This window comes from Rhyacophila brunnea, unplaced genomic scaffold, assembly GCF_057557595.1.
Source record: "Rhyacophila brunnea isolate RB1 unplaced genomic scaffold, BYU_Rbru_1.0 scaffold_15, whole genome shotgun sequence".
In the NCBI taxonomy this organism is placed as follows: domain Eukaryota; kingdom Metazoa; phylum Arthropoda; class Insecta; order Trichoptera; family Rhyacophilidae; genus Rhyacophila; species Rhyacophila brunnea.
Window position 1 is genome coordinate 8459838 of NW_028232806.1, and position 22782 is coordinate 8482619.

At 33.6% G+C, this 22782-nt stretch overlaps 1 protein-coding gene across 1 annotated transcript in view; it reads right to left on the reverse strand.

The window, feature by feature from the left end:
- The window catches only part of SP2353 (EGF like, fibronectin type III and laminin G domains protein pikachurin), a 404662-nt gene that overhangs the window by 263742 nt on the left and 118138 nt on the right, over positions 1–22782 (reverse strand). The window contains exon 5 of the mRNA XM_085943262.1: positions 7803–8007. Within this exon, the coding sequence (XP_085799388.1) occupies positions 7803–8007 (205 nt within the window). The remainder of the gene's footprint in view (positions 1–7802; positions 8008–22782) is intronic.

The window sequence follows — 22782 nt, forward strand, 5'->3', positions numbered from 1 at the left end:
ATCTCAGTTCGATCAGTATCAATCTTCGTGTCAGTCTCTGTATAGCTCCGCACAGAGTTTCATCCACCGAGCTTCGGACCTTGGAACAGTATCATAACGCTGCAATAAAAACTCACTCCATAATTCATCGGAGCATCTACAAATCTTGACTTCTCATCTCAACTCCTGGTCACCTCCTACATTGGTCACGTCCCTTTACAATGAGAAAACGATACAATAGGCTTCATATAAGACCAGTAGGAAATAATAATATTAACAATAATTAAATGTACTCTATGCAATGACATTATTTGGACAACGCACTCAATACAGTAGCTAGCAAGTAAATTCGCGCATAGCGATATTCGCACATGTATAGGTAGACATCACGCAATTTCCATTATGCGATTCACGCATCAGGAATTTATAGCAATATCACCTTTATTGTAATGGCGTTAGAACAGTGTTTCTAGTGTCAATGTTCATTTGAGCGAACCCGTTCGAACCAAACCATTCGGCAGACCCGAAAAAAAGCATCGGGAATTTATAGCAATATCACCTTTATTGTAATGGCGTTAGAACAGATTATGCCATTCGGCAGACCTGACAAAAAAGTGAGTGTCATTTTTTTCCAGATGCTTCGGCCATATTAATGTCATTGAGTCTATGTAATCGCAATCTGGGCAATTTTAAAGTTAAGTTGTTTCACTATAACAATCCTATATAATATTATAAATTGTGCAAGTTTCTGAGTTTCTGAGTGATATATGAGCTTACTGCCAAAAGTTGGTAAGTCTCTCTAAATCATAATATGGAGTAATACCAATAAAATTTTAAGTTTGACACATCCTCTAAATTCTGGCATAACGCTGATTTCTTTCTGCTTAATGTGAATGTTATATTATATCATACGACCTAGTATTTTTTTTCTAGCATACATATTATCTATATATAGACACATAATACGTTGTTAACTCTAAATACCTACATTATCGACTTATCAACTTTTGGTAGCAACCTACGATATATCAGTCTAGTATTTTTGAACGTACCTATGGCCGAATAATTGACAACACACTAACTTTATTATTTATTTATAATAAAAAAAAAATACGTAGGTAATAAATTCTTTTCTACATACCATTTAATAAAGATACATATCGATAGTACCTATATAGTTTTAAACGATAATAAGATATAACATTATATAAATATTATACATTGGTATTTTTCTTTCGAAAATGTTGTGTATAAAACAAAACAAACGCTTGTGCCTTGAAACGTGTTCAATCTTACATTGAATGGTGAGGAATGAATATGTTTGAATAAGAAAAAATCAAAGGTCCTTAAGAATTCAATAATAATTATTATTCACTATCAATCGTAGCCAATACTATCCTATCACAGATCGATTTTATTAAATATTAATATAATTCAAGGTGAATCGGTGGGTATTATGGTTAATGGCAAACATATTAACAATATACGATATGCCGATGATACTGTGCTGATTGCTGATAGTTTAAAGAGTTTACATCAACTGGTAGAAAAGGCTAATGAGGTCAGTAATTCTTATAGTTTAAAAATGAGCCTCAAGAAACCAAAACTATTACTAGTATCAAAAATAGTGATACCAGACACCAACACAAATTTTGTCAGTAACAGCGAACCAATCGAACGTGTGACCCTTTATAAATATTTATTTACATGTGTCAATGAGAAATGGTACCAGTCTCAGGAAATAAAAAACTAGAATTGAGATTGCAAGGAGAGCCTTTCTCAAAATGAGACGCCTCCTTAGCAATCGAGATCTTAACCTAGGTGTGAGACTGCGTATGGTACGTTGTTATGTTCTCTCAATTCTTTTCTATGGTATGGAAGAATGGACGCTAAACCAAGAGATGTCACGGAGACTTGAAGCTTTCGAGATGTGGCTGTATAGACGTATCCTCAAAATTCCTTGGACTGACCGGGTGACAAATGTTGAAGTTTTCAATCGAATGGGGAAGGACCGAGAAGTTCTACGTAGTATCAAAACCAGAAAACTACAGTACCTTGGCCACATTATGAGAGGACAAAAATACAGCATTCCCCAACATGTCATTCAAGGAAAGAGCAATGGGAAGCGTAGCAGAGGACGGCGCCGTATTTCGTGGCTTAAGAACCTCCGTGATCGGTACGAGTGCAGCTCCACTGAACTGTTCCGGGTAGCAGACAACAAAGATAAGATCACCTTGATGGTGGCCGACCTCCGCTAGGGGATGGCACAATAAGAAGAATAAGTAAAACATGGACATATTTAATTTAAGAAAAATTTTAAAATGACCAACATTCAGCCATAAAGTGGAAAGTCCACTAAAGTAGGAGCAAATGGTTAAGGTAGACAAGTTGCTCGGTGAATAAACAACTATTGAACAATAATGCAGTCATACATAGCTGATAGCGTTTTTTAGTGTACTGTAAGAAGGTGATGATTTGGATGCTAGGGGGAACTTATACAGGGATTCCAGGCACTAACATTTAATGTTGATAAGGCGGGCATGCTGGGCTGGCTCTGTGTTACCACACACACCCACTTTATTGAGTATATGGCTGGGTAATGAGTGTATTATTTTTTTATGACTTACGGCGATTAACGCGTCATTGAGCGAACCGTAATTTAATTACACATTTGATGAAACTAGGGTCAAATTAGGGCACGTCTTGATGCTTTTATGATCTGGAGATAATATGCGCATGTTCTCATCATGCTGGGTGTCATATTTATTTTCTGAAAGATTTTTTCTGGTAGTTATATATTTCTCAGAAGTGTTTTCAAATTATGTATGTTCAATATCGTTAATACGAGGGTGGGTCAATAATTCCTTAGAAAAAAGCATTAAAACAGTTTTTATTTTTGTATTTTTTTTTTATTTCTCAACATAATCTCCTTGGAGCTCAATACACTTGGTTAGACGTTTCTCAATTTTTTTAAGTAAGACGAAATAAGTTTTCGGAAGGTCCTCAAAATAAGCATTTGTCCGATCGATGACTTCTTCATTTGAAAAAAAACATTGTCCACTTAGCCATTTTTTTAAGTTTGGGAAAAGGAAAAAGTCACTGGGGGCTAAATCTGGCGAATACGGTGGGTGGTCGACCAATTCGAACTTCAATTCTTCAATTTTAGCCATTGATCGTAAACATGTGTGAACACGGGCATTGTCCTGATGAAAGAGGATTTTTTTTCCTGTTTAAATGAGGCCGTTTTTCTTCAATTTTGTTTTTTAGCTGGTCCAATAAAGATGCATAATAATCCCCTGTTATTGTTTTTCCTTTTTCCAAATAGTCAACGAAAATAATTTCACGTGCATCCCAAAATATAGTAGCCATAACCTTACCAGCTGATTTTACGGTTTTCGCCTTCTTTGGACATGGTTTGCCTTCGCAATCCACTGCTTTGACTGTTCTTTCGTCTCGGGAGTATAGTGGTGTATCCATGTTTCATCTACAGTCACAAAGCGACGAAAAAATTCATCCGGATTGCGTTGCATGAGCGACAACAGGGCTTTAGAGGCCACCACCCTATTGCGTTTATTGTCGACTGTGAGCAAACGCGGCACCCATCTTGCAGAAATATTTTTCATGCCCAATTTGTCATGTAAAATAGAAATGACGCTACCTTTTGAGATCCCTGTAACCTCAATTATCTCACTCAACTTTAATCTTCGGTCACTTAACACCATATCGTGGATTTTATTGATCATTTCTGGTGTAGTCACCTCTACAGGACGTCCTGAGCGTGGTTCATCCTTTGTTGATGTACGACCACGTTTAAATTCATTTAACCAGTTATAAATAGTTGCAAGTGAAGGAGCAGATATGCCGTGAACTAAATCCAACTCATTTTTTATTTTTTTTGCTGTTAACCCTTTTATATTAAAATGTTTAATAACAGCTCTAAACTCAATTTTCTCCATTTTCCATTTTTCCATTTTCCACAAGCAAATTTTTTTTTTAAATGTACGAGAAACACACAACAACCCGACCAATCTGATTGAAACTTCGCAGCATACTGAATCGGTAGTGCCGCTGCATGAAAACAAACCGCTTACAGTACTAGTCGCGCCACCTGTCGGCTTTTCTAAGGACTTATTGACCCACCCTCGTATTATCATAATACGCATTAAAGATTGTCACGTAAACGAAACACGCTTTCAATATTGATATTTGTAGATATTCCGGGAACTTTTGTTGTAATGGATTTTATGGTCTGACCGTCATTACGTCATAAAATAAATCTCACTTAAAATTATTGGTCTATCTATAGCAACTGGCTTCTCAGTAATCTGTTTTTTAGTGATAACTGATAGACAATTCAAATTGGTACGTCAATTTTTCGTTACAATAACAAGTTTAAATGCAGTATCTATAATATTCTACTTCTTCTTGTGCCATCTCTAATCGAAAGTCAGCCACGGTCAAGGTGATTTTGACTCCTGGATACGTAAATAGTTCACCGCATGATACTTATTCGTGCGCCACAGTAGGTGAAACATGAGTTCGTGTAACATTTAATCAAATGACGAGTTTTTCGTTGAACATTTCACCGTGGAGTATACTTGTACGTATGGTAGAACATGTGGCAAATTTTATGAGTTTTTATGAGATATCTTTACTAGGTTAGGTTAGGGTTAATCTATTTGGAACAGTACTATTTGCAAACTATCGTCGCATTTTGTAAGATACGTAAAAATGTATTCCACGGTGAAATGTTCAACGAAGAACTCGTCATTTGATAAAATGTTATACGAACTCATGTTTCACGTACTGCGGCGCATGAATAAGTGTCCCACGATGAACTGCATGCGTACAACTTACATGTAACCGGAGTTAAGTGTAACAATCGCGGATGTTTTGAAGGTGCGATATCGACTTCTTTCTCTATTACATATAATAAATAATATTGTACTTAAATACTACTCTCTAGTTTAGGTTAATTTTGTTTAACTCACACAAAAATACAGTATTGCGTAAAATAGTTACTTGAATACTTCTGTCATAAGAAGGTCAAAAAGCCGTTAAAATCTTGAACCTTTTTCAAATAAAGTAAGAATAAAAAAAACATCCCCAATTCCCTCCCCGCCGACATGGCAAGGGAGTGTGGGGGACTTCCATATTTAAACTATTCCCAAAGTTTTCTTTTCATTGTTTCGGAAGTTTTGATTGCTACGTGACTCCAGAAATGTTTGAATACCTTAACGGGAGCGTAAAAGGCAATTTTAGGCTCAGAATGGCGGGAATAAAAGTTTACAGGCATGATCGAAAGATTGCGATGGCGAATTAGATTACATTGTTGGATTTGGAAACGGACTAAATGAGAAATGTAAAAGGGTGTTGCCAGAATTTGATAGATTCAGCGGAAAATGCAGCAATTTTACGTTTTTTTTTGTGTTACGATTAATACTTGATGGCGTGTTTGGAATATTTTTAGTGTGGTTCGTTATTACAACGTTTTTATTAGCTCGTATTCTTGTTTGTCCGGTGGTTTTTTGTCCAGTACAAATCTTGCAATCGATTTTTAACTAACTTCCTGACTAGCTACACATTTGAAACTTTTATAATATATCAGAACACGATGCCAATGCATTCTTTTAATACGTTTAGCCATCATTAAGCAGAATTGATTTAATTTTCAGTTAATTATGTTTTGTATGGAAAGTTATTTCATAAAAATCCGTAAAAAGTAAACGACTATTATTGGTTGCTAAGGAGGTGACCCTAGCAACTAAATTATTAATATACGCGTACGTTACTATGGAAATCAAAATGACATTTCAGTATTCTATATTATTTGTTTATTTGTTTGTTTTTTATTTACTTACTTCATATCAAGTACAAGTTTGAGCATATTGCGCATAATAATTCAACAGAAAATTTTAAAACGTTGTACATAAAAAGTTCTTTTTATCTTGTAATTATTTTTAATTGTAGCACTACAACATACTATGTATTCCATCTTGTCCGGCAACTTGTACATTTGCAGTTCGCCGTATCACATTTCACCGAGAAATGTTGTATTGGAAATATATGGCCGTATATTAAAAACCGTCCACCCTCTTTGGGTCGTATAGTACTGACATAAAATTCATATCTAAATAAAACACGGTAAGTACTTGTCGGTTTGCACTTTACAGGAAGCCAAATAAAATGAAAATAGCCAATCTACTGGATTATTTGTTAGGTTAGGTTTTCATTCTTGAATTCATGAATTTTGCCAAAATCATTTACGAAAATTGAATTAATATTCATATTGAAACTAATAAAATTGGAGACCGTATAGTATACGGTCATCTCTTTTCGATAAGAAAGCTCACGGCGAACTGTGCCACGGTGAAATGTTTACGTACAATTTACATGTAACCGTATTCAATGTCAGTACTCGTAGTTGAAGTAAAAGAATCACAAAGATATCCAGGCTTTCACAAAACGTACAATGTGTTGTGACCTCACTGGGTATTGAACCCTGAGCCCTACGCTGATATGTCTGTACCTTACGCATCGGACAATGAGAGGCGCCGCCGGAAATCGGGAGTTGTCTGCTACTTGTGCTTTGAGAATAATTGACGTACGTATTGTAAACAGTAATGACATTAGGTCTACTTATTACAGTTTACGATCGAGCGAGATTTTTTGGAGACGTGAGTGGGTTTGGTGCATTTAAGCACTGCATTTAGCACGTGGAGACACTTTTATTCTTCAAGACAAGTCAGTTACAGTTGGGTATAATATTATATACGGTTACAATTTATGTTCCTATTGAATGACCGATTAGAACATCGCCACCTGGTATTTCTCAACTGCCGTTTTTCAAAAAGTCACTACTGCGGGTACTTCATACCAGCATTCTAGTAACCGGGCAGCTGCGAAGTTCTGCTTACCTCCAGGCGACAGCTTTTCGTCGGGCACCATTCATTATTATATCATCGTGCATACTCATTTTAAGGGTCTGTCCACACACGGTCTCGATTGGCCACGACGACTTGATATCAACGTCATATGGAGGACGGAATAATTCCGATCCCTCCATAGATTCATCACTTTCAACTCCTGACTCTTCTGTTTCGGCAGAGTTTTAGTACACGGGTACAGAGGACACTTCATGGCATTAAAGATAAACGACGTCAGAGCAAGTCAAGAATATTTTTATTTTCTAAAACTCTTTCTTTAAGCACTAATGTGCATGGTTGCTACATCAGTCCCGTGCAGCATCGCTTCGGGACAAGGAAGTGTGGCACTAAAATCTTTTCATTCTGACACGTTTATAGCGTCATGAAAGGTAGCCGTGCACAAACCACGGCTGCATATACATGGCGGGTGGAGATGGGGCAACTCAAATCATGTTATTTATTAAACAATTTTTTAATTCAACGAATCATTCACAAGATTGAAAAACGTGGCACTCTTTGTTGAACATTCATAATTTGAAAACACTCCAGAGAAATATATAACCAGACTTCAGCGGGATTCAAACTCTTGACCCCTGGGATTCGCGCACATGTGCTCTAACTACAAAGCTTTGAGTGTCTTACATAATTGTGACGAAGTTAACTAGTGGTTTTTACAATTCTCACCAAAGCGCTTTCTAAATTTTGTAATATTTGGCAGTCGGCTTTTGTATTTTAAATCAAAGTTTTATACGACACACATCTTATGAATACCCAATAATTTCAAATTATTCAACTCATTTTCACTTCCACATAATGTTCCTACCTTACGATAAAGTATGCATTACGTAAATTATGCACACGAGATATGAAAAGAATAATATTATCTTAAATACTCACATCAGCTCTACGAAGCCCCTGTACAGCACCAGCGCGAGGTAATCTCCAGCCATATCCGCTCTTTCACCAGTGAGCAGCAGTACACCATCCTTGGTGGAGGGTTTGAATTCGACGCGCAGGCGCACACGCTTGTAGGCACCGCGTAAAGGCGGAAGTGACAGCCAGCTGTTTCCGGAAAAGCGAGGCACAGCGATCAGCGGGGCGGCTGGAAACGGAAACAAAAAGCATATTATTGCAAGTGTTCATTTTAGGTGTGATATTATTTGGCGAATTGTTTGGGTATTCAAATTCGCATAACATGTAGGTATTGTTTAGGCTAGGGGTAGCAAGTCCAATAAACATTAATATAGGTGGAAAACGGTTTATATTTACAACATTATGACGATTGCACACAGCGTATAGTTTACAATATCTAAGTAGATTAATTTAACTAAGCAAGCGTTGACGTTATTCTGAAGTCTCCGGCGAGAGATTGGATCGAACTATCGTTTATCTGTGACTTCAGGTGAGTGGCAAGTGATGATATCTAATCGTCATTCCATCGTGCTCATCGATGGACTTTTCCTTGTAAAACAACATATAATTTGTTACATTTTTTTAAAAACTAATCAAATACGTACTTACAGAGATATAAAATAATTTTAATTTTAGAGGAGATCTATGCCTTCAATGGATCACATCGCACATGAGCATTGAGGGCAATGAAAGGGCAGATGATCTGGCAAAGGAAGCTGGCCATTCAGGGGTACCATATCAGTGGATACAAGAAAACCTGGACTGGAATGAGGCTATAAAGAAAATGTGCCAAAGTATGTGGACAGATTTTCACTATAGGGCATCATTAGAAAAGGGGAAATGGAGTAAGTCTATTCTACCATCACCACAAGAGATGCCCTGGTTTATAGAGTCTTCTTTGACGGGGAATGAGCTTAAGTCAATACTGAGGCTAAGAACAGGGCACATCATGGGCGAAAGATTTGATGTCCTCATGGGAAGACGCGAATCGCAACTCTGCGATGAATGTCATTTTTTAGAGGACATTGTACATATTATAGCACTACAATGCCCTAAATATAAACTTCACAGAGTACAGCTGCGAATTGCGGATATCTATGAGAATGCCGACGAATTGAAGGGTGTCCTGGTGGTGGGTAAGACGGAAGAGCTAGGAAAAATTGTAAAGTTATTTAACAGAATAGGAGTGAGGACCTGATCGACGGATCCCCTTCTAGAAGAAAAGAGGCGATATGACAGCGAGTCGCAGTCAAAGCCTCGGTAAAATCACAAAAAAAAATATTAATCTTAGCAACTGATTATTAGACCATTAGAAGATAGTTCCAGCCTAATTTGAATTTAGTAATTCAAACATCAATTAACGCATATATATTTATAATACCTCAGATACATGATAATAATATGATATAAAGGAAAAATGATGTAATCCAGACAAATCAAATTTTACAGGAAGTACAAAAACGTTTTGTTATGGTTTTCGGTCAAAATTAAAATACAACATAGACAATATAACCGTCAATTGCATGATAATTAATTATTTGGTCTTTATATTCATAATCTAATATTAATTATTGAGTTGATTAAAGAAAAAAAACAATAAAAATGATATTTCAGTCGTTTTTTCCACTTGACTTTCTTCTTTTTTTAAAAATTGTCAGTTAATTTTAGATAATAAATCTGTATTTGCAGCTTACATCCTTTAGTCGGGTACAACATTTTTATCCAATTAAACCTATTTTTTAAAAATGGGGTAGCTATGCATCCATGGTGCTATCTATTGTTGTTGGAGACCGTCTTTAATATAAATTAACTTAAGTACATTACCCCGAAAGCAATGGATTCAGGTTAAAGTCCCGCTCGGTAAAAATATTGTGTCTACTATTTTTCTGAGGGTTCCAAATTTTATATGTTCAATAAAGCATACGATATTCATAAATCTTATGTAAGTATGTATTATCAATACGTTAGAGGATGAACCACGGAAGTCACGTTTGGACTTTTTGTTCAGGAGAGTGATTTTAGTGTAGGTTAAATGTTTGAAACTCTATAACTTTTTAAAGAACTATTGTAGTTAGGGTCTGTAAACGGTATTATTCATAATTAAATTTATTTTTAACCATAGTATAGATAGAAATACCAAATTATTTAGAATTAATAAATTAATGGACATCCGTTGTTTATGCACTAAAGTGAATTGGACTTCAGTGATTTTTTAATTAGCTATGTCGGTTAATTTATTACTTATGGACTTCAGTGTTTCATTCATTTGTGAAAATGAATTAAAATAAAATTGTCTGCATATTTAATTCAGAAACGGTAAAAACTGGAATTTCGTGGTTTATCCTCTAATATACAGTTATTCATTGAATAAAAACTCACATGGTAAAATAATTAAATTCGGCCACATATTATACTTATTTTTTTACTTGGCCATATTCGTTTCTTACACGGATTATAATGGATACCGATGCTTCTAAGAATGTAGGTATATTTTATGTATTTTCTTGACAGTATTCAAGTACTTTCTCAGGAAGACGCGCACATAGTAAAATTATACCTACGAGGGGGGAGTCCATTTCGAAAAAAAAATCGATAATATGTGTAGCTGCAGAATAATAAGCGATCGAATATCTATTGTTTATAAAAATATCAAATTGCTCTGCATTAATCTATTCCCGGCAAATCCATTTCCAGTAAACAATTCAGCTAGACCAGCAAGTCGATTGGCGAAATTAGAGACGGTGTATTAGGTATCACAGCACATTATACCATTACGGTGTATTAGCTGAATAATCATTTTTCATAGTATTTTCTTACAACTGTAATAACAAATAATATTTCATTTCGCCACTCAATTTAAAACGCTGACTCTATATTTAGTTCAATATGATTATGTAACAGAGTTTAATGTTAATGTATTACTTTTTAGTGTATAAATAACGAAGAATAATTTATCTAGATGTCACTCGAATCAGAGTACTTAGCTAGTAACTATCATGTATAATATACTATTGTACCGATACGCTGCTAATAAATCTCACCCTGCTACATCGTAGACTTCGTCATTATCATCATCCTCTACCTACACATCGAACACCACACTAGAGTGACCCAACATATGTAATTTATTTTTATTTTTTAAGGCGGTAGGAAGGGTGAGATAAGTAAAATCTAGCCGATGTCAGTATTTATAGCTTCTTATAGCCTCTCGTCGCTTCAGCCACGGATCCCCCACAATGGAATGGGTACATTCCCCATACCCAGACAATTCGATTTTTTTATATAGAGATGTACGTCAGCGCATCTATTATATACACAAGACTACTATAGGCCGCTATTGGCAGCCATCGAGGGTAGTTTTTCATTTTTTGTATCGAAGTATTAGCACTTATTGTAACAATTACAATAAGTTAGTTGTACTTGTTATAATAATAAGTGCTATGTTTTAACAGCACCTCTATTGGTTGTGTTAAATTTTAGAGCGAGATTGACAGTTTTGACTGTTTAGACGGCTAACTTATTGTAATTTTTACAATAAGTGCTAATACTTCGATACAAAAAATGACAAACTACCCTCGACAGCTGCCGATAGCAGACTATAGCAGTCGTGTGCATAATATAATAGATGCGCTGGTCTGCCGCTATATACCTTTACACACAAGTACTCACTTAGAGTTATTGCATCCAGAAGTCATAATTAATAATATAATAATCAATACTCATTTGTGTCATCAGCACTGTCTTATCTTTTAGATATGCTACGTCAGAGTATTAAAGCAAACAGTGGATACCTTAGAATTCAGAGCTCGAAATGAACCGGATCGCACCGGAGTACAGTAACGGTTCGTTAAATCCCGAGATTATAGTTTCGTTTCATAGAAAAATTAATTTGATTGTTTGAGCTAGCTGGGCCATATTACACAAAATTAAACAAACTTATTGTGCTTCAATATACATAAAATTAGATAAGTAAATATGTTATTTTTTCGGAAAATTATCGAGCGCTCCAGTTTGTATAGTTGTCCATTTTGATCGCTGTTAAAATTTAAATAGTTGCACCAATTCATGAGTAGGTACGTCACACTTTCAAACATGTAAAATTCGATTTTTATTTTAATGTTTTTTTTTTATTATTAAATCTATTGATTTGGCATAGAGGTAGGCGTAGAAAAAAAGGTCGACGCGTCATGTCACAAATCTTCAAATCCTGCGAGGCCCAATTTTCTTTTAGGATCTTTTTTCAATAAATTGCGATCCTTGCAAGGAAGCTCTATAGCCTGTTAAGCGATCCCGGAGAATGCAATATAGCAGAGATTGCATCATTTTCGTTCAATAAAAGAGCTATTTCGCGCAAGAATGATAATGGTCACGTGATTGAATTGAATTATAACATTTTTGCAATATGTGCATATTTTATATTCATATGTATATATAGGGGTTGATAAGGACAATATTGAGTAGATGAATAATTATTAATACTATGATGTATACGACCAGCTAATGGAGTTAACAAAAAATATTTATAACAAGGTAACGTGTAGGTATGTATTGACAACGCCTCCTAGCTGTATCCTGGGCGAGGATAAGCATACAGCATAGAATAGATTAATATATAAAATTCCGATAGGCTATACCCCACATACTAAATTTTGAAGCAGGGTTTTGAATGTGTGAGTATCCTACGAAAATGAAATACACATTATAGACGTGCAATAGTGTATGTTGCAACCTCCGAATACACCAATATGTCAGTGCATAAACCGTGAGAAGTTGTCAGAATGATGAATAAAGTTAGAATGACGTATTATTGACACGTGTTTAAGTTTATCTCATATTCTTCCACACTCCAGATCGGTTGCCGGTTACCCCACACCCGTTAGGTAGGTTTTTCAATTCCCATTAATTCTGTGTTCCCTGATATATAGTCATTCATTTTAGGGTTAGGGTGGAGCAGAGGCGAAGGGTGGAGGTAGCCTGTGGGTATCCGAAATAAATAGTAAAAACTAAGCTTTGTCAGTCATATTTATTTGTTTTTATTGAACTAATTACAGATGGTATTTGTTAGTTTTTAAAATTCAATTAAACCCCGCCTAAAGCAAACAAAAATAGGTATATTAGACTATGCCATTATATCATTCATAAATTTCGATATTTATAAACAGATGAATAATTTTTATCTATTATGGCAAGGTTGGATTAAAGTTAAATCGATATTTTAGAAATCAGCTTCAAAAAATTGTATGCGTAGTTTAATGAAAACAAATAAGTATGACTGACAAAATGTGTATTATTGTCGTCAAATTTCCTCTCTCTACCTCAAATGTTATGATTTGGTCTAGGATAGGTAAAGTGTAATTGAATTTAAAAAAAACTAACCAACACCATCTGCAATATTTGTATTCTTTCTTCAATGAAAACAAATAAGTATTATTTGACACAGTGTTTAGTATCCACTATTTCTGTTGAATCTCCGCAGCTTACCTCCACCATTCGCCATTAGAGTGTAGGGTTGTAGAGGCTTGGATCACACAATTATTTTGTCAATAAACGTGAAGAAAACACAATATGGATTGATATTCGCTGTATTGGCTGCTGTGATTTGGTGGGGCGATTAACTGTTCGATTAAATATTCTAATGAAAACAAATACGTTTGACAGAGTTTAGTGTGCACTGTTAATGTCGGATATTAACAGCCTACCTCCACTCTTCGCCACTGCTAAATAGTGATTTTCTTCTACCATTATGCTCGGTTTAGTATTTATTTCTTGTGGCTTAACGACATAAAAACATCGTCGTGGACAACTCTATCTCACCGTGCATTGATGCTATAATAACAATCTACACGCTGCATCGAGATAAGCAGGCTACCTTTATGCTTTCATTATTAATTCGGTGACTATATACTGAATGTGTGAAGTTAGCATTAAGTAAATTATTACACAGTGCTTTACCGCAAGATGAAAACAAATATCATAGACCCAGTTCACTATTCTGAGTAGTAGGTGTATATTGCTCGCTCCAGGCGTATACCCCAATTCTTCGCCCCTATTTGCTTCGCCGTAGAATGGGGTTGTAAATCACGCTCGCCTAGTATAGCCAATTTGTTGGGATATCGCAACGTAACGCAGTATGGCCGATTGCCTGGGCGTTATTGTCATGGCTCGCGTTACCGCGTTTCGTATTCCAAGCCCTTTGTCTCGGGATTTTTCGAAGAAAGGTTTTTGATATTATTTTTACGTCTCTGATAAAGTATTAAGTAGTTGTTCTATTTTTAAAATAATTCGTCCTTGAAAATAAAATTAATCTATCGCGTTCGAATTTTAAATCAAAGGTTTATGAATGGAGCATGTTTCAATGAAAATAGGTCATAACTCAACAACGTCTCAGAAGGATATTCGTAACAGGATTAGAACATGTTTACCGCAAACCTCTTGTAAGGGATCATACCACAAATCATGTTAGTAACCCTTATTGAAATTATAAAGGTCGTTGCCATTATTGACGAAATTTAAAAATTATTTAGATTGTCTAATTATTAATACGTAGCTAATAATAATCTTTACTACTTAAAGTGTTCATATATATTATATTCTAAATAATGAAGGCGTAAAAAATCTTTTACGCTTGTAATAACCAATTATTAAAAGAATTTGTTTGTCTCACTGCTGTGCTTGTAAATAAATCACATATGCATACGTATATAGTTATTATCACCATTGAATCTGCAATTTGAAATTAAGAGTATTTATTTTCTCGAGAATTAAAATTGGTTTTTCGTCATAATTACAAAATTACTTATTCTTCTCCATTTTTTTTTAAATTTTTATCGAGAAATCAAAATATCTTCTTGAAAAATTACGTGCAGTTGTGTTTTAATCTCCCTTTGCGGTTGGCAGCTTAGCTTGTTGATAATTTGTCGATTTCTCAATTGATGATTTCTTGAGTATTTTCGAAATTTCGGAAAATTAATTTCTTGAGATTCGACGATTTATCACAACCTTTACCCATAGAATTCTACCACATAAATGGTTGCCCAATTATTAGTAATATCGTTTAAATAAAGAGTAGCTAAGTGAGTCAAATTATGAATGTTATGTGCAACAACACCTGATGGGCCAACGTACTTAGTGTGGTTAAATTAGTAGCAAGGGATAAGTAATATTTTGTATTTTGGCGCTTTGAAATATGGCGTCGTATTTTGATAATTTGTTTTAAAGTAAGCGCTGACAATTTTTTTATTTTTGTAGTCATAATAATGGTGTTATAACCGAAATAAATAGCTATCGACGAATAAACCAGCCTAAAATTTAATATCACATTGTCATTCTATAAAATGGAATTCTACCAACTCAATGCTAACTTCAACAAATAAAAAGATGGTTTTCTTCAGCGTCTTTGTTTCTAAAATATAATTTATTTAAATTTATCGTATAAACACAACTTTTATACGTACATACTTTCAAAGGATTTTGACTATATTGCGCCATTTATTTCAATGATCACCATCCTAAGTAATGAGGTAAATAATTAAAAGTATATAGAAGGTTTAAGAAATCCACAGAACAAATTAATAAATAGAATTCCGATAGGCTATATTCAATATACTACATTTTGACGCAGTGTTTTGAATGTGTGAATGTCCTACGGAAATGAACCACGCATTATGACCGTACAATAGTGTGTGTAATACACCAATATTAAATGAGCGTCAATCCATAAGCCGAGAGTAGTTGTCATTATTTGACGTATTCTCGACACGTGTTTAAGTTTATCCCGTATTCTTCCGCACTTGAGATCGGTTGCCTGCTACTCCTTACCCATTTGGTATTTCAGTTCCCATTATTTCTGAGTTCCCTGAAGAAACCCAACATATTTGGTACCTACTGACATCTATTAAATTGACTTATCTTTGAGAAATAGGCTAGAACCAACTTTCGGAGTTGTTATAACTATGAATTAGTTTCAATTTAGTAATAATATCCGGTATTACATTTTATTTTATATTTTATGCTTTAACAATCATTGTAAATTTTACTTTTTACATCTTTGTCCATCTGATTTTTTATTAAAGAAGGCAGGTCTTATCATACGGCACGCTGGGAATGGCGAACAATTACCAATCAAATTTCGAGTAGCTCTGTTTTAATTGTCGGATATTTACATTTATAATAAAGAATAATAAAAAATACACCCCCGAAACAAATTGTAGATTATCCCCCCTACCCAATAGCTTTGTATAATATAACCTACTATCTTATTCCTGTCTACTGACAATTCGTTTTTCAAATTAAAACGAAGAAAAAAGTTCTACCAACATAGATAAATATACTGCAGTCTCTTTGGCGTGCATAATTAAAAAGATAAAAGAAAATTAAAACAAAATTGCAATTGCAGTTTTGTGCATTGTTTTTTGTCGAGAATTCATTTACGGGTTCTGTGTGGCTTAAATGGGACAATTAGATTTCTACAAAAGGAAAATTTTTCATTTTATTTTCTTACCTCCGTGCAATTTCTTTGTAAAATTTTCATTATGCTACGAGATACCCACACAAATTTGCTATTTTTAATATAGTATGTGTTTTGAAGTTGGACCTTAATATAAATGTTCGTCACAAAATGACAAGTAAATCACCTTTCTGTTGTAATATTTTTAGTTATATTATGAGTTTTTATTTCAGATTTTCGTTCATTTCTTTGAATTTTTTTATTATACTAACGTGTCCACTACTTTCATTCGATACTGGTTGGATCCAGGTATTTAATTTAAATGGATAGTATAATGCAGAGGGGGGCAAACTGCGGCCCGCCGGGTATTTTTTTGCGGCCCGCCATCATTAATTGTACTTCTGATTACGAATATCTACTCTTTTTTATAATTAAAAAAAAATATTGATACTGATTAAAATTTGTTTAGCAATAGTACGCGATCCATTTTCAATAGATATTGGTAATATACCGACAGAGCTACAACTTGAGATTATTGATCTGCAGTGTGACACCGATTTAAGAGAATTGCATCGTCGTGAAGAAATCTCCAAATTTTATAATGCAATTAATTCAGACAAAATCGACCAACTTAAAGATTATGCAAGAAAAATGTTCGTTATTTTTGGATCAACCTATATATGTGAACAAACATTTTTAATCATGAACCTCAATAAAAATTCTTTACGATCAAATATCTCCGATGCCCATTTACAAGCAGTTTTGAGAATATCAACTACAAAATTAACACCTGAATTTAAAAAAATGTGCAACAATTTCATTCTTCTCATTAATTTTTTGTAGTGTTTATTTTTCGTGATAATAAATAGTATATCTAAAAATGGTATTTTACTTGCGGCCCGCCGCTCATTTCGAATTCTTGAATTTGGCCCCCCATCCAAAAAGTTTGCCCCCCCATAATGTATTCATTGCAAATCCGCATTATTTATAGTAAGTATTATTCATATTATTTTTTTTCCCTTTTTTTATTAAGGAAACAAACAGTTACATATTGATTAAAAAAAATTAAAATATAATTATGAAAAGTTATTGCAACCAGCAAAGTTTCCATGTCTACATTATAATATAGTTAAGCCTAACAAGATAGAGAGTAAGAATAACATAAATATAAAGAAATTGCATAAGAAAATTACACGAGAAAAATGAGGAAGATTAATAAATAATTAAATTATATACAAAAAAAGTAACATAAAATATATATATATATCTATTTATACAAAATTTTGGAGATAGCGCGTTTAAATGAAACAGGTGAATTATTAAAAGGATCAACGGTGGAGAAATAGATATTATCATTTAAACAAGAGCGCCGAATAAAAGAGTTTTGTGCATAATTAGAACCGCTACGACTGATATGGTACACAGTTTGATTTCGCGTAAATCTTGATGGACAATGGAAACCCACCCTTTCAAGTAGGTTTGGCGAGTCAACAAAACCATTGATATTTTTAAAAAGAAAATATTGATCAGATATTATAATAACTTATACATTTGTATACTAATTATATATTTTAATTTAAAAAAAATCAACATATATCTCAGTAGGTAGGTATGGTGATGATTTTGATCTATTCTGCTAACATATCAATTTTAATCTTGAGATTTTCTATGTAATCGTGTGTCCTAGTATAACATAATATTTTTCTTCGTCTTTTTTGTATTCTCCTACAGAACGTCTACTAGGTACCATAATCACGATCTTTACTTTGTTGCCTGCTATTCAAAACACTTCGGTGGAACTGCACTCGTAATAATTTTCGTCACTTTCATCAGTTTTTATCTGTTTATTATTATTGTATCATTTCAATATATATATATCGATGACTTAAATTGTGTAGTCATTTTATATTTCACATTCGTGGGGTGGGGGTTACTGCTAAAAGTTGGTAAGTTTCAAAATCATGTTACGGAGTAATTACAATTTAAAGTTTATAAAATCAGGCATATTGCTAATTTCTTTGTGGCTTATGCACATGCTCTATATATTATCATATCTAGCATACATATTATTTAAATATAGACACATAATCCGTTATTAATTTTAAATACTTGGTTGGGCCAATTATGGTCACTTTCATCCTTTCTTCCCACCAACCTCAAATCCCTAGTTATTGTCATAAGTCCAGGTGAAACGACCGTGATGGTGTTACAGCGCGACAGTGAGTTACATTCAGTTACTCCAAGACAGCGGATACGCCTAGGTTTGTTAAAGCCAATCCATAGTTAACCACAGAGTGACTCATCCAAAACACATCTGTTCGACTTTTTTTCCGTGAAATCTGATACGGTTTGAGCGAACATCATGTATATCATACAATCTAAACTTGTCATCATTGACATTCCGAACCGTCCATGTATAAGTGTGTGAGTGCGCGAACACCGAAATAGCTTCAGCGTACAAACCCTCTCAACATCAAAGGTCAATGTCTGGCATCCTGTTTAAACCCTCTTCGCCTTGATCCGTAATCCACCAACCAGTATCTTCAAATTACAGTCCACTGCTAAAAAGCGCCACCAACCGGTTATATGCCTTCAGAGAGTTATCTCGCTCTATGAGGCTGTGATCGACAGGCCGCATATACAAATTTTGCGAGTTAGCTCGCCTGACTTTAAACTCAAATTACTAGCCACTGAGGATTAATTTGCATAACGTAAAAAAATAAACATACCTACAGTGACAACACTGTTTGATTAATTATTAAATTCTTAGCCACAAATTATCGGTATTACAATGATTGTAGTAAGAGGTTTGCTCCACATTCAAAGTGTGTCCCCATCTAGATACGTTATCCACAAGCATTTCAAATTACAGTCCACTGCAAAAAGCGCAATAAATACCTATATTATCGACTTACCAACTTTTGGCATCAATCCCACGATATGGCATCCTCAACAATACGACCATAATAAAAAAAACGCTGAGAAATCGCCATAAAGTGTTAAAATAAAAATAATTCAGGCTTTCCCTAGTTATAATCCAAAATCTTTGATATATATATTATACGAGTATATATATATACGGTAGTTTCAATAAGGTGCGGCTTAGAAAATATTGGTTCTGGGAAAAGCGATTCTTTTGTACGGATTTTAAAAGGCAGGTAGATCCTTAGTAGGTATAGCTAAATATAACTGACATTTCACCGTACAGCATTAATCATATATGTATGAATAAACTGCCGAGGGGATGTGTACTTTTGGGGTAGCGTATAGTTTTTTGCCCACGCAGGGAGTCCATATTTATATGTCAAATATTTGTTATATATGTGTTAGTAAAAATGTAATTACATATAATACCATTGATGTTTGTTTAAGCAGAGCTTTACGAGTACTACCCAAGTATATTATATAAACAACGTGTTTTGATAATAGGGTTAGATCAAATACTTTGAATCTTGATAAAATAACGTACCCACCTAACCAAATAATTTATATTTAAGCACATACTATGTATAATATTATGTAAAACAACAGGGGATGGACTCATTTGACGCCGTCAACTGTACGTTAGGAAAACTAGACTACTGAACTACTCAAATATATTCCACCTACGTGAGAATGAGTATAGGCGGATATTGCTTTATAAAATCTTAAAATAAGGTTCACTTAGCTCATTCGGTGTGCTTCCATACTTTATATTTTTATAATTTTTGTACCTATTTACTTTTCATACTGTTTTTGTCATACTGCATATATTTCTTTCTTCTTTACGTACATTGTTTAATATAAATATTTTTGCTTTTAAGTGTCATATTGTGAACGTCTTAAATTTATAATTTGTAATGTTCACTGTATGTAAAAAAAAAAAAAAAAAATTGAAATGTCAATAAATGAAATAAATGTACGACGTTCATGTACGACTGGTTAAAACTATGACAGAGACTGTTCATTAATCAGTCATACACCATCTTCTACGCGACTGACTTAGGACATTATTGATAAAAAAAACTATTAACTATAAACTACGAGTAAATAAACGAATTAATCACCAAGTTACTTACTCAATTTATATATACGTACATAATATATATATCATTGAAAAATCTATTAAATAATATTTATGGAAATCTATATAACTTTTAAAATAGTAGGTATCAATACATATTAAACTAGGTCATTTTGATCTGTTTGTAAAAACGAGTGATTAATGGTAAATCAAGTAATTTCCCTAAGTGGTTTACAAAAAGCTTAACAAATTTTCACACAAAGCTTTTTTCGCTAATAAAGATGAAAAAGCTTTTGTACAGACTTAAAATAAATGGATGGGGTACGCTTTCAAAGTTTCCAGACATCTTTCAAAAAAAAAAAAGAAAAATAAACAAAATTAATATTATTTAAATTAAAATTTAAAAATATAATTTATTAAAATGGTATACAAAAACAAAAGGCGCGACCTCATAAATAAACCAATAATAATTAACAGGGTTAGGTTTTAACGAGTTACTTTTATTTATGAAACAAAACATTTTTTTTTAATCAAATCAAAAATACTTTTTTATGTTTTGATTTCATTAAATTTGTAACTCACAATGACGTCACAAATGTGTTTATTCAAAATATTCTAATTTATCTTTGCTTTGGTTTATTTAAATATTTGAAATTTACATAAATACTGTAGGTAGGGGAACTGTACCGATTACTGGATACTTTTGGTTAAAAAATATTTAAATAATAACTTTTTTTTTCAAAGTATGTTAAGACTCAAATTTAGAAAGATTCTGACGCTGTCTAGGATTAAAGGTACCTATTATTGACCAGTCGAGAATATTGGAGAAATTTTCCTTCAGCGCACCTATTATACCTACACACAAGGCTGCTATCGAGGGTAGTTAATACCTCAATACATAAATATATGAACTACCCTCGATAGCCGCCGATATCCATTGATAGTAGTCTTGTGTATAGAATAGAAGCGCTGGTGCATGACTATTAGTAAATTTCATCATGATTAGATAGGGTGCAGGCGGCTAAATTCTGGAAAATCCGGTGGATTCCGGTTCTAACCCTCTTCGGCATCACATTTTTTTTAGATTTTTCAAGAATTATATATGTTTAATATTTAAAATGTCCTAAAAATTAAATTTTGTGTATAAACAAAAACTAACTGGTTTTTTAAACTCTATTTTTAAGTTTTTTTAACTGTTCTATTAACTCGGTTAGCATGATGGGTATAAATAAATAATTAGGTATTCCCGACTAGAATGTACATATTTTTTGTCACTTTATCACTATTGTTTACCTCGATAATGAGATGGAGGAGTGACTTGGTATATTATGTATTATAGATTATTACAATAATTTATTATTTAGTTAATAACTAAGCACTAATAATTGTTCATTTTATTCAGAGAGAGTCACATAGCGGATCATATTATGGCAAGTGGCCAATAACTGTGTTAGTGTGGCCATTCATTGTATATTTTATGTTATTTCTTTTAACAACTAGTATTAAATGTGTACACATATATAATAATATACATGTTTTTAAATACAAATAAAATACACGTTTCTATAAACATAAACCCTCACCAATTAGCTTGTCATAGCAATACATGTCCTTAACTGGCCCATCACTATACATGTTACCCTATTCCCAACTAATCCAGTGCGGTACATAAATAAACCACCTGCGGTATGTCGGGAATTGAAAGGAAAAAAGAGTAATATAAAATAAACCCTCTTAAGTTTCATAACGAAGTCTCGGGAAAGTGTAAAGTTTAACGGCGTAGGGGAAATTGTAGCGAAGTGCACTTTCTGAAACTCACTGCACTTTGTATTCTGGATATGCACAAACTGCAAGCCTTCAAAAAAACCAAAAGGAAGAAAATACAAAACTACTCATTTTCTTTGAGGTTTGTAAAAGTTTAAAACATAATTATTCAGGTATTTTTTGTTTCAATAAAATTAAGTTTTAAGTAAATTTTAATTTAAAGAAATGGCAATTTAAAATTACATAATTTGAAAACATCTTATGCATATATACACATTAGAAAACCGACGGGACTTGAACCTGTATCTGCTGGATTCGCGCCAGTATGCTTTTCCAATACAAAGCTGTGATGAAACAAGTCCAGATTTATTTATTAAAAGTGAAAAAAGTACTAAAAAAATTGCGTTTTATTAAATTAAATCAATAATATTTTTTTATAAATGTGCTTTAAGAGAAGTTTTACTACTCCGGCAGCGTCTATAAAAACACGCGCTTGAAGGTAGGTATATGCTTATTCTAATTAACCAAGCACAATATAATCCTCCTGATACCTAAACCAACGAATATATTATCTTCAATTGTGTCAATAATTTTGTGTACCTCGGTTTCCTAGCAACCAATTAAATGTCATTGGTGAAAAAATCGGAGAGTCATAACTGTAGACAAGGGTAAACTAGAGTAGGTCTGAAAAATCGGCTAAAGCCTCGTATCCTTTCCTGTCGTACAACAATTTCTAACATATTTACATGACG